Source organism: Balaenoptera ricei, chromosome 4 (genome assembly GCF_028023285.1).
Source record: "Balaenoptera ricei isolate mBalRic1 chromosome 4, mBalRic1.hap2, whole genome shotgun sequence".
NCBI lineage: Eukaryota > Metazoa > Chordata > Mammalia > Artiodactyla > Balaenopteridae > Balaenoptera > Balaenoptera ricei.
The window spans coordinates 20417709-20430558 of NC_082642.1; the positions used below are offsets into that span (position 1 = coordinate 20417709).

The 12850-nt window shown below is 37.6% G+C and overlaps 1 protein-coding gene across 4 annotated transcripts in view; it reads right to left on the reverse strand.

Annotated features, from left to right (window-relative positions):
* Positions 1–7058: 7058 nt before the first annotated feature.
* The window catches only part of NCK1 (NCK adaptor protein 1), an 84490-nt gene continuing 78698 nt past the window's right edge, over positions 7059–12850 (reverse strand). For all 4 annotated transcript variants that reach the window (XM_059920262.1, XM_059920264.1, XM_059920263.1 and 1 more), the window contains 2 exons: positions 10185–10897; positions 7059–7758 (listed from right to left, as the gene is read on the reverse strand). In XM_059920262.1, the coding sequence (XP_059776245.1) occupies positions 7564–7758; positions 10185–10897 (908 nt within the window). In that variant the 3' untranslated portion in view covers positions 7059–7563. The remainder of the gene's footprint in view (positions 7759–10184; positions 10898–12850) is intronic.

A 12850-nucleotide genomic window follows, 5' to 3' on the forward strand; every position in this document is an offset into this window, starting at 1 on the left:
GACTGGCTGGCCCTTTGTGGGCTGCCCATCTTTCACTTTGGCCCCTGGATCAGCAAAGAAAAGCTTCCAGTTGGTGACACCTATTAGAGGGTGGTCATTAAAAGCATGGGCTCTGGAGCCAGACTGGGTTGGCATTGGGGCTCTGCCACTTACTAGTTGTGTTTTTTTCGCCAAGTCTTTTAAACAATGTTTTAATGTCCTCCTCTGTAAATTGGAGACAATTATAATAGTACCTAATTCGTAGGGCTGTTGTGAGGATTATATGAGATGGTACACTTAGAACAGAATCTGGCAAAGTAAGTATACAATAAGTATTCGCTGTTTATCTTTTAACTACATCAAGGTCAAGGATACTTGCTGCATCCTCTCCTTGATCCCTGCACTCTATACACATTTCCATATATTATACGACAGACTTTCAAGGTATTGATAAAATTTGATTCCCAACTTTTCAGATGAGGACACATCTGAAATTTATTTACTGTAGATCCCAGAGCCAGTCAGGGATGGAGACAGGAATTCCAACAGAGATCTACCTAACTCCAAGTTCTTTTCACTCACCTTACTGCCTCCCAATTAGTATCAAAGGAGGGCTCACAATGTGTCTGAGGGACATAAAAGAGTTAGTGATCTAGGAGATTAGCAAAGGCTTTAGAGAACAATAGAGGACAATCCTCCATAAGGAATTCCAAGGATGTACCTATTTAGATTTGGATAGGAAAGATGTACTTGCAGTTAAGCATTCCAACTGGGAGAATGGCATGGGAAAGCCCAAGGATGGAAAAGTTGAGGGGAAAACAGACTGAGGATGAAAAGGAAAAGGAAAAGGAAAGTAAACAGAAAATGGGAGAAAGAACAAGACTCATTTAGTTATGCGATGGGGGAGGAAGGAGAGTTGTTCACCAAAACTTGAGGTCTTAAGATAGCTCCACCCGGGCATGGGTCCCTGTCAAGATGCCCCTGCCCAGCACTGCCATGTTGACAAGGCAGTACTGCCTGCCAATCCTTTACAAGCCACTGCAAAGAGAGTCTCTGACCTGGGCTCAGCACACCTCTAGGGGCACTGAGGGGTAATGCTACCTGCCTGCCACAAGCTTTTGAATGGCAGTTCCTCTCAGGACTGGTCCATGAACAAGGAACTCAGACCATCCACCTTTGCATGGGCCATGCCACTGTGTGAGAAGCTCTGGAGGGCCGTGCCTCACTTGCTAGCCCCTACCCTTGCCTGGATCCCCGACTCTGATCTTGCCTTTCTCTTCTGGCTTTGAGGAACTTCTCTTTCTACACTTTCTCATCAGCTGGTTGTGATATTTTGTCAATGCAACATGCCAAAACCAAACTATCCTCTAACCTGTTGCTGCACTTCTCAGATTAATTTCCGCTGCACTTCTCAGATTAATTTCCACAGCCTTCCAGAGTTGAAGATGATCAGTCACCTATGCCTGAAGATGAACCGCTGGAAGAACAAAGCTATTTCCTATCATAAGCAAGTATAGTCTAGAAATAGGAATTTTTTTTCCTATTACACTATTTGCTGCTTGAATATTTAATTACAGAAGGAAAAGCAAGGAGTTAAAGGTTTTTGTGGAAAAGAGTGGGGAAGGAAAAGGAGATTGATGGTCAAGGAAGAGAATCCTAAGCCCTCTGAGCCCCATAGGGCTGGGACGAGAATGCAGCAAGGGAGGCACCAGCATGCAAAATTTCAGGCACTCACTCTTAGGGTCGTGCAAATGCAGGGTAGGTCCTGGTGCCCTGGCACAGACCACGTGGTCAATTAATTGCAATAACCCTTCCTTGCTCTACTTAGCACAAAATAGTTCTCTTCCCTTTACCAAGATTCCTAAATATCAATGTCCTGTGTTTTAGCACATCTGACATTTAATTGTAATCCACTGTCTCAATTATTACTTTTTTTTTTTTTTTTCTGCAAGTAACACAGTGTATTTAAACAGTGGAATTCTCCTTGTCATAGATTTTTCTAACTCCCGCTTCCACTGAGTCTGCTCCAGATGTAACTTTCACACACTTTCAAGCTCTGGTTTTCAGGGTTCTTACAGCCCTTTTTCAACCTCCTCTGAACAGATTTTCTTCAATTTCCTGCCTCGTTTATTGTCTGGCACCAGTGCAGAACATCAGGAATCTAACCTCCCTTAAACTCAGTTCTTTCCTTAGGGTGTGATGAATTAAAACCCTTAAGTCTGTCAAACTGCCCTCCTTCCTGTAGTTATAACTGATTCTTTTCTATGTGACATTCCCCAACAACTCCTCCTAAGATGTAGAATCAGGCCTTATTCAGAATAGTCCTTTGTAGTTAAAAGTTCCATGTTTAAATAAAATACCATTTTATTCAATTCTAAAATTTGAAAACCAGAAACAATGCCCTGTAAGTGAAGATCTTAATAATTTTCAAATGATTTTGATTGCTGTATTTTCAGTCATTCACTGGTTTAATCCTAGTCATCAGTGATTCTACTGAGTGAAGCACACAATATGCTCAAAGTCCGTTTTATGAGGCCTCCTTTGACCATCCTATATAAATTAACACCCCACTCTCACTCTCCGACCTCATCTTGCTCTGTTTTTCCTTCATAGCACTTCTCCATTAGGCATTACATCACTAGAAATGAAAGTTTTAGGACAGCTTTTGGACAAATTTGTCCATTTTCTTCACTATCATTTTGCTAGGTTAGAAGAGTCTGGCACCTATGCAATCAAACATTTGAGGTGAGGTGGTTGGATGGGTGGTTGAAGGATAAATATCTCCAAAAGCAAAACAAAGACACAAAATCATACACATAGATATAACCGTTCAAAAGGTATTTTTCTCATCTTGACGCCAAGTGATTAGCATACGTGCTGATGAAATCAGTACTTGTCTTCTACAACATCCCCCTTATCTATAGTCTAGAAACCATATCAAAACAAGTATATGTTTGGCATTACTTGTTCCAAGAAAAGACATGCTTATTCAGGGATCACTAATTTCTTCTACAAATGCTCAAAAAAAACATAAATTTAATAACCATTCCGGTATTTAACCTAAAACAGACACTTTAGTCTCATTCTGGACTCCACCTGTCTCCATAATTTCCCGAAAGCTATCTGCAAATGTTCTACATAATTTCTGAGCCTAGAGATTTAAAGCAACTAAATACCTTAACTACCTTAGATGTCTATTCTTAATTGTCTATTTGTTTTCCTGTTCCAGAGTCATTATCATTCCATGAGGTACAAGAAAACATGGAGAGGAAATTGAGTACTCTTTGTCTTGTCTTCTTTGTAGTTATACCTACAAATAAAATTTGCAACATTATTTCAAAATACTGAGACCAGCTTTCCCTGGAGCTTTAAAAACAGCTTAAAAAAGTAATTTGAGTGGCAACATTTAGAAAATCAGCCAGTCCAATAGGTAAATTAAATGTTTGTGTGAATCCTTTGTAGGCATCAGGCCTATTCTGAAGTATTTGAGATAATGAAAGTGCACCGGCCAACAAACATACCCTCAAAAAGACACTGTGGTTTAAAACATTTACCTTCGTGAACACTGCCAATAATAACAAAAACTCCTCCTCCTGCTCTTCAAAACCTCACCAAGCCCAGTTTATGTTCTACTCATTAAACAAGTCTCAGCAAACTGTATACTTTCAAATCAAAAGAACCCCTCATTAGTAAACAAAAAAAATATATTTCTTTGGTCATTTGGTTTTAGGTCATGTAACAGCAAAAAACTAGGGTGTGGAGTATGCACAGTATGCTGGTCTGTAAGAGTTCAGAAGATGACAGTTGAGTCATATAAACTTGCTAAACCAATAGAACCAGTTTATCAGAAGAGAGGAGCTTCCTACTTTGCCTTGCAATAGAATAAAATACAGGTTTTCCCCAGAAGCAGTAATATGGCATTTTCAAAAAGTTCATTGGATGCTGTTCAAAACATAAAATGAGGATGTCATCTATCCTACATCAAACGTACTTTAAGTTAGAAGCAACCTCAGTTGTGAAGCCATTCGAAAACAGTTAAAGGATGTATATAAATACAGGATTACAAAGGATCTCCTTTTCTTCTAGCAGAATATTAAAGTGGAAAAGTTAAAGCATGCTGTAATGCTACATCCCTAATTTATTGATTTGGACATTGCACCTCAAGTATTTCTGCAAAATGGTAAGTTTCCAGATAACTCCAAGTTACAGGAAAAACAGCGAGTTAACAGTAACTGCATTTGGAGACTTGGAACTAGGGGGATAAAAGCTGGGAAAGAGCCTCTTTTACACTTTTTTAAAAACCGTATGTATTGGTTAAAAAAAGGGAAGCATCCATACCATCTGATGCCTTCCGGGAATTCAAATTTAGTATTATCAGCTTCTCATTTTTCAGGGGAAACCAGGATTCTGAATTTTATGTGAAATCCCCCAATTTTAAAATGTTAACAATTATTTTAAGCATTGTGGGTTGAACTGTATTGGTTGTATCCTGAACAGGGCACCTTGCAAGATGGGAGAAGGGTAATGGTGGTGAGTTTTGGACTTCTCAACAGCAAAAAAAGTGGCTGGGCTTGCCCAGAGAAGAGATGCCTTTTCCTAATTCTCACAATGTACCTACACAGACAGTAGTGGCCCTGCTTCTTGCCATCTCTGGATTAGATGATAGAATTAAAGCATTAAAGCTAGAGATAACTTACGTGCCACTGATCTATCCACATATCTGAGGATAACATCATTCTAACAACCCAAGTTGCTCATCTGCTAGGCTTTTTATTCTTCCAGCAATGGCAGTGGATTGCACTTAGGCCTTCTGATTTTAAGTGATATGTCTGCGACACACCATCTTTAATAGTGCCAGGTGCCTGTGTTACTGTGTATAGTCCAAGATGTGTAATATATTTTTGTGAATATGTATGCAGCTGAACTTAAGGACTTATGACCAAATAACAGATACAGCAGCAATAGCTTTTTGTCATTGAGTTTATATAAAGTTCTGAAAATTCTTCTTACAAGATTTTGGAGAAGTTATTTGTAGAATTATTTGTAGAAGTGGGTTGGGCAGGGTTATGTGTATTATGAATATTTAAATTGATAGCTAAGCATCTCCTCACAGGTGGAAGAAAACTACTGTAATACTGCTCTTCCCAGGACTTTCCTCCTTATCTAAAAACAAGCACACAGAAGCCAATGTGTCACAATATAGAGTGTATCAGGCTGGGAATAAGGAAACCTGGCTTCCAATACAAGTCCTGCTACTAGCTAGCTATGTAGATGTTTTCTAAGATGGTTCTAGTTCTTAAGAAAATTAATTCATGCTTTTAAAAAACAGCCATTGATGTAAAGATGGGTTTTAAGACTTTTTAAAAATTGATAAAATGTTGAAGTAGAAAATTAAGTAGTTCCCAGTGAGGTTTCATCTCACATAACAGGAGGAGCACACAATAACCATTATTGGCACACATGGACTATCTAGGAATTCCCTAGTTATTATAAATCTAATTATGGCACAGAAATATGCATTCTGCTTCCAGTGCTACTCCACTCCTAGCTACTTTCTCAAAATCCTTAACATCAGCTCTGCAGGGTTTGCTATAAATAGCTCATGTCTGTGATACAAAGTAGTAATTGAATTGCTCCCCTTTTTTTTTAAACAAATATCCATTTTTTAAATAAGGAAGACTGGGGGGTGGGGACCACAAAGAGGTGGAGAATAAAAAGAAAGCATCATCAAATGGTTTGTTTAAAATTAAAAAATGTTTGCTACATAGTCATTTTACAACTACTTTAAAACTATTTTCCTCAATTTATATTCAAGTGATTTTACAGCAAAAAAGGTAAGAATACATGACTTTTGTTTCCATTAAACTTGCCTACTAATAATCATCTTAACAAACAAAGGGGGGCTGAGGAAGATAATGAAATATGAACTAAAAGGCTTTAAAAGCAGATGCAATGAAGATAGAAAATTGTACGATGTCTATATCTGCTAACTCCTATTGCTTAGTGGGAGAAGTCAGGGCTGCCACCCAGTGGCAATGTAAGTCTTTAAATGACTTGAAGATTTCGAGAATTAAAAAAACATTTAAAATAAAACAAATTAAAAAAAACAAAATCAAAAACCTCATGAATTAGACAACTTCAATTTTAGAATCAGTAATTCTGGTGTCTTAAATGTCTGTTCATAACATATTAAAGAATGGAAACATTCATTTGCTTAGGCAGCATTGGGGAAATTTTTTTAAATCTCATGACTTTCTACTATTTACTAAGTTATGTGGTTTTAGTAAGTATTTTCTATTAAAATATTGAAGGTACTTTGCTTAAATTAAATCTCCAGAATTTATAGTGGGGGGAAAAGCTGTGACCATAAAATATAACTGGTTTTCTTCTGTGATGTACAGAAATAGATTAAATACGCTACAGTAGCCTCTCATCCATACACCCAAACTTCTGCTTGATGAACAAAAACTTAATAGAAGCATCTGCAAAAATAAGATTCTAAAAATAATTTTCTCTAACCATTAGCACATCACATCTTTTCCTCAGGTATACATCAATTTTAGTGTCCCAGTCAATAAAATTCAAAGCTGAAAGAAGAAAATGAGAATAATAGAAATATTATTCCTGATAATTACTGATTTTTTTTTTTGGTGGGGTTGGGGAGAACCAAGTATCTCATTGCCTCTTACTTCTTCAAAATTGGGCCATAGCTTTTTTCACACTGACACAGATATAACATATTCAAAAACAAGATGCTTTGGTAAAATAACACTAAGGGAAAAAAATAACACTAGAGCATCCATTTACAGTTTGAAAAGCTAAATATCTCAGAGACTGTTTTGTTCTCTTGAATAATTAGATGAGAGAGAAGCACCAAAGGGGGGGGGGGGGAAATCTTAGGAATTTAGAGATTTTTGTTTCCAACAGTTGTAAATTTAAATTGTACAAGATATGTTTTCTAACCTATGTCCCGTATGTTTTGCTTTACACTGAAGACAACAAATGAATTTTGAAAAATAATGACAGACACAACATACTTGATATTTACAATGGCTTGTGACAAATATAATACCTGAAAATAATTTCTAATTTTCCATTTATTATTGCTATTTAGTCACAGAAAAGATTAACAACTCTCCACGAAATTTATTTTAGCATATGCCATATATTGATATAATTGATATAATAATTTTATATGAAGAGAACCATTGCAGAAGTAACTAAGGTGGTGCCCTTACAAGGAAATAAAGGAAAGGCAATAAAGAAATTCTTCCATATAAAGACTTTCGATCTGCATCATTTTTTCAAAATATAAAACCTTAATATTAGAAGCAAAAAGAAAAAGAGCAAAAAAAACAATAAAACAAAAGACCAAGGATAAGGAATTGCTCTATGCAGATGTTTGGCATATGTAGTATATATGTATGGACTGAGTTATAATAAAAATACTTATGTATTATAGTCAATTTTCATATAGAGTTAGAAACAGCAATTTCCAATCAAGCATGACTGGACTGATATTTTCTCAGTCTTCAATTACATGACGCATTACAACTGTATAGCAGTCACTTCTGGTCAGCAGTATCATGATAAATGCTTGATAAGATACAATTTTTCTCCTTGTTCACTTGTAAAAATTGGTGCCTTTTTGTAATGTTCTACAAGTTCTTCCATGGTGCTGAATTTACGCTGCCCAATGCAGTAGACAGTCTCTTTTAGTTGGACTTTAAAATGCTTGTTTTTCCCTTGTGCTTTTAGTGATACTGAAAAATCATTTGGCTAAAAGAGAAAAAAATTTTGAAAGACATCTATTAGCATTTTTATATGAAACTGATAACAGCTAAAATGTGAGCACTTTAAGTACTAGGCACAATACTCAATTATTTACATGAATTATCTCCTTTATGCCTCAAAACAAACCCATTTTACAGATGAAAAAAAATCAAGGCTGAAGAGAAGCTAAGTTGCCTAAGATCATCCATCTAGTTAACAAAAGAGCCAGGATTCAAATCAAAGCAGCCACACTATGAAGTCTCTTAACTAATATGCTCTACCTAACACCAGGGCAAATCCTTTAGTTTAACATCTGAAGCATAAAAACTATCTTCTCTCTATTCAAACTACTGGAGAGACATAGGAGAAAATCCAAGACATCCACCCCTTTTCAATTAGTAGCTAACAGTAGCTGTCTTACAGAGTAGCTGATGTAATACTCTGCAATCTCAAAGGTGAAGGACACAAAAATGAGAACTAATTTAAACTCTAATAAGAGGTCATAAACTCAAATGCCTATAAGGGGCAAAAAAGAAATGTAAACAATGGCCAGGGTGGCTATATAGGGGGAACAACAGTACATGGCCAATCTAAAGGAGGTGGCCACTTAGCTGCAATTGTTGCCTTGTAGGAATACGGCTCAACATTGACAGGCCTTCCAATTTTAAAAGGGAAATCTGATGTCTAAATTCTTGTTTTTTTTTGTTTTTGCCATGCAGTGTGGCATGTGGATTTTTTATTTATTTATTTATTTATTTATTTATTTATTTATTTATTTATTTATGGCTGTGTTGGGTCTTCGTTTCTGTGCGAGGGCTTTCTCTAGCTGTGGCAAGTGGGGGCCACTCTTCATCGCGGTGCGCGGGCCTCTCACTATCGCGGCCTCTCTTGTTGCGGAGCACAGGCTCCAGACGCGCAGGCTCAGTAATTGTGGCTCACGGGCCCAGTTGCTCCGCGGCATGTGGGATCTTCCCAGACCAGGGCTCGAGCCCGTGTCCCCTTCATTGGCAGGCAGACTCTCAACCACTGCGCCACCAGGGAAGCCCCTGATGTCTAAATTCTTATACTAAATCTCCCAATATTTAAAAACTGACAATGAATTCAAATGTTTAAAAACACTGTGCAGGTCAAATGAAATATGCCTATTTGAGACCTCTACTTTAAAAATTCTACTACTAAAATTAATGGTATATTTTGGATAATATCTATGCTCAATTACCCACAAGAAAATATACAGTATTTTGCAGTCAAGCTACTTTCTTAGGTTTTTTTTTTTTTTAACCTAACACTCTTTTGAATAGTCTATATCAACCTCTTATACAGTTACTGCCAAAGTTTCAAACAGTGGGTTTCTTGGAAACATCTTATGGTTATTTACCACCCACTCCAAGGTCACTCCCTTCTAATCCTTCTGCCCACTGCTTGTCCTAGAAAGTAGGGCCCGGTCAGGCATCTAACAGAAAACAAATCCCACCACTCTTCCCTATCATCAATCACCTTCTTTCCGAGGGGTTATGTACAGGCCCCCATTTCCCGAACTTCACATCAGGCAGTTCAATTAATTTCAATCTCGCCCTCTCATCTTTCCCACCCCCCACCCCTTAAACACACACACACACACACACACACACACACAGACACACACACACCACTCAGATAGGTTTTCTTCTTTCTTTCAACCTTCTGTACAATCATACGTTAACTTTTGTACAAATACATGTACACAAAAAACGCCAATACTAGTCATGAAAAGTAGTGATATCCTTTATCAAGGAAAAATAAAGGCCATTTTTAAGGGAAATGAGTATTGCCAAATTCTAAAATCCTACATAGTACCCAAAAGAGCCCACATAACTATTTTCTTAGCAATTTTTACGGTTTTACAGTTTTATTGGTTTACTAGTATTGGAACAGAATTTATCTTTTATTGCAAATGCACTTCAAATACAGTGCATGTTCAAATGGGTTTCTGAGGTACATAAGAGTGTATTCCAACTTCCAAACAAGCAATTTATTAAAAAAAGCAAATATCAATTTTTTAAATTCAGGGATTTCCTTTATTGTAAGGATGACAGTTTATCCATTATGCAATTTAAGAAATGTTTTCCCAGTTTAGTCTACTGCATTGTTCTACTCTCAGTGAAGAAACCAGTGTTCAATTTGCTCCATTTTTCAGTTTGATGCAAAAGAAAATATTTCAGGAAGGCAATACCAACAGAACTAGACAAAGCTAAATAATCCAGTGTAGGGCTATATATTACTAAAAATAAATACACTTGGAAAGAACACTGACTTTCACTAAGAAACTTTACATATTTTAACAAATATACTACCTGGTTAATTTTAGGGAAGCCACTTAACTTCTCTAATCTTCTATTTATTTTTTTAATACTCAGAGTTCTATTTCCATTTACCTTTGAAAACCAACTTACCGAAGATTCACTATCACGAATGAGGAAATCACCTTCATGCCCTCTTTCATTTAATGCCATTTCTGCTTGGTGCCTGGTGACTTTCCCATAATACCATGGATTGCCAGCAAACTTTCCAGTGAGTGAAGGCCTAATGTAATCACACTGTGGAGGCGATGGTTCCAAACCTGAGGTTAATGGATTATTCTGCATAATGGTAACATAGTTTTTCGGCACCAGACCAACCATTCCATTGATCTTCCTGCATTTCCACCACTCAGGGTCATTTTCAGGTTTTTCAATAACATCCATTACATCGCCTTTCTCAAAATTAAGTTCTTCATCATTGGATGAGCTGAATGGGTAAAGAGCCTGTACCACATGTAACACTTGCCCAGCATTTAGGTTACTGACGACTGCTGCTAATTTCTCTGACAAAGAACCCACATGGTCACCCAAAGGGCTGTCGCCTTCCTCAGTCACATAGTTTGAAGGGAACCATCCAACATGTCCATTGTAGCTACCCCGCCACCACCCATCACTGCATTTCTCCATGACGATCACCTTTGTCCCTTTTATCAATGACAATTCATCCTCTCTCTCTGCCATGTAGTTAAATTTTACATAAGCAGGCATGTTGAGGTCATACAGACGTTCCCCTGGGTCAACAAAGCTATCATCAGCAGGAGATGCAGAATCTGGCACACTAGGTTTTCTTTTCACTTTTCCAATGCCTGTTTAAATAAAAAAGGGTAATGAGAATATAAAACAATGATAATCAAAAACACCAATTTATTCATTATTAAGAAAGGATCTTCAATTCTGTAATTCTTTCAAGCCTTTTAACTAAGATAACAAATTCCATCCTTCCTTCCTTCCTCCCTCCCTCTCACTCTTTCTCTTTACATCCTCACGACTTATACATAAAGGCTCCAGCAGACCCATATTCTTCTTGTTTTACTTTATTAACTGAGATTCTATTAACTTGCTGTATAGAAATAAAACAGTAACTTAAATTACAATTTGATATGCAATATAAAATTGTAGTTATATCTAGGTAATCCTCCCATTTGCTTTCTTAGTTCCCAAGACCCAGGTTGCTCTATTTACCTCATGTTTATTTTAAAATAATATACTATTTACTTGCTTGTCTGCCTTCACCCATTTCACACATAGCCACCACAACAGCAGAAACTTTTGCTGACTTTGTTCATGGATATAATCCCAAGGATCTCATACAGTGCTTAGTACACAGGAGATGCTGAATATATATTTGTTAAAAGAATGAAAAAAATAACCAAATGGTACTATCAGCACAAATGTATGCTACAGCAACTTTAGTCAGGCATTTTCACCGCTGCTCACTTCTTAGCACATGATTTTGTGTTCTACTTTTACTGAGAAAACTAAGGCATTCCTAGGTAAAATTTCTCAAATACTTTCTATCTCAAAATTCTTTCTCATTATCCTTACTCTTTTTCTTCTCCCAAGTTCCCAACCTCTGATCCTTCTGGGTTCTTAATACCTACCATCTTTCTTGCCTCTTTTTGGGACTCTTGGCCATCCTTGTTTCCCTCCCACTCACTCCCTTCTATTGTCTAAAAACACATTTAGATCGCTTTTATTCCAAAATAAAGTTACTTCAACTCTGCTATTGTTTTTTAACTACATCATTCTTTATAAAACTGTCTTCCCTTTTTCCTTCAACTTTTTCACCACTCACTCACTCCTAACGCCTTATAATCTGGTTCTCTATCTCCACCAAAACTACTCAATTAAAACTGTCATCTCGGGGGCTTCCCTGGTGGTGCAGCGGTTGAGAGTCTGCCTGCCGATGCAGGGGACACGGGTTCGAGCCCTAGTCCGGGAAGATCCCACATGCCGCGGAGCAACTGGGCCCGTGAGCCACAAATACTGAGCCTGCGTGTCTGGAGTCTGTGCTCCGCAACAAGAGGCCGCGACAGTGAGGGGCCCGCGCACCGCGATGAAGAGTGGCCCCCGCTCGCCACAACTGGAGAAAGCCCTCGCACAGAAAATAAGACCCAACACAGCCATAAAGAAAGAAAGAAAGAAAGAAAGAAAGAAAGAAAGAATTGGTTTAAAAAAAAAAAAAAAAAACTGTCATCTCTTCACTGCCAAATCATTCCCTTTTAGAGCCCTCGGTCTTTTCAAACTCTCTATACAGCAACGAAGATCACAGATAACTCTGTACAACATTTTCTCCTTCTTTAATTTCCCCAAGAGTCTCCTGTTTTCCCTACTGACCTGTTTAAATATTCTTGTGTTCTTCTGTCTGGGCTCCTCTAAACCTTGTTATAAAATTGCATTGTACTTGGTTACTTGTCCATTTAATAAAGGAGTGAGTTTCCTGGGGGCAGTAACCTGGATCTTATTACCTTGTATCTCCAGCACTTAGCAGTAACTATACTAGTAGCAGGAACAAAGTGAATGTTTGCTGAAAGAACAAGTGAATGATTCCTTTGTTGAAAGTGTTTCCCAAGATGCCATGCTTGGACTTAGCCTCTGCTTCAAGGAAATCATACACTTTCACTTTCTATAACTTCTGCATAGAAGGTTCCAAGGTCTCTTTGTAGCTCTAAGCTGGAATTCAAGCATTACAATTCCAACTGTCACTAGACATCTACAGAATGAATGTACCATCAGCACCTCAAATACAACCTCCATGT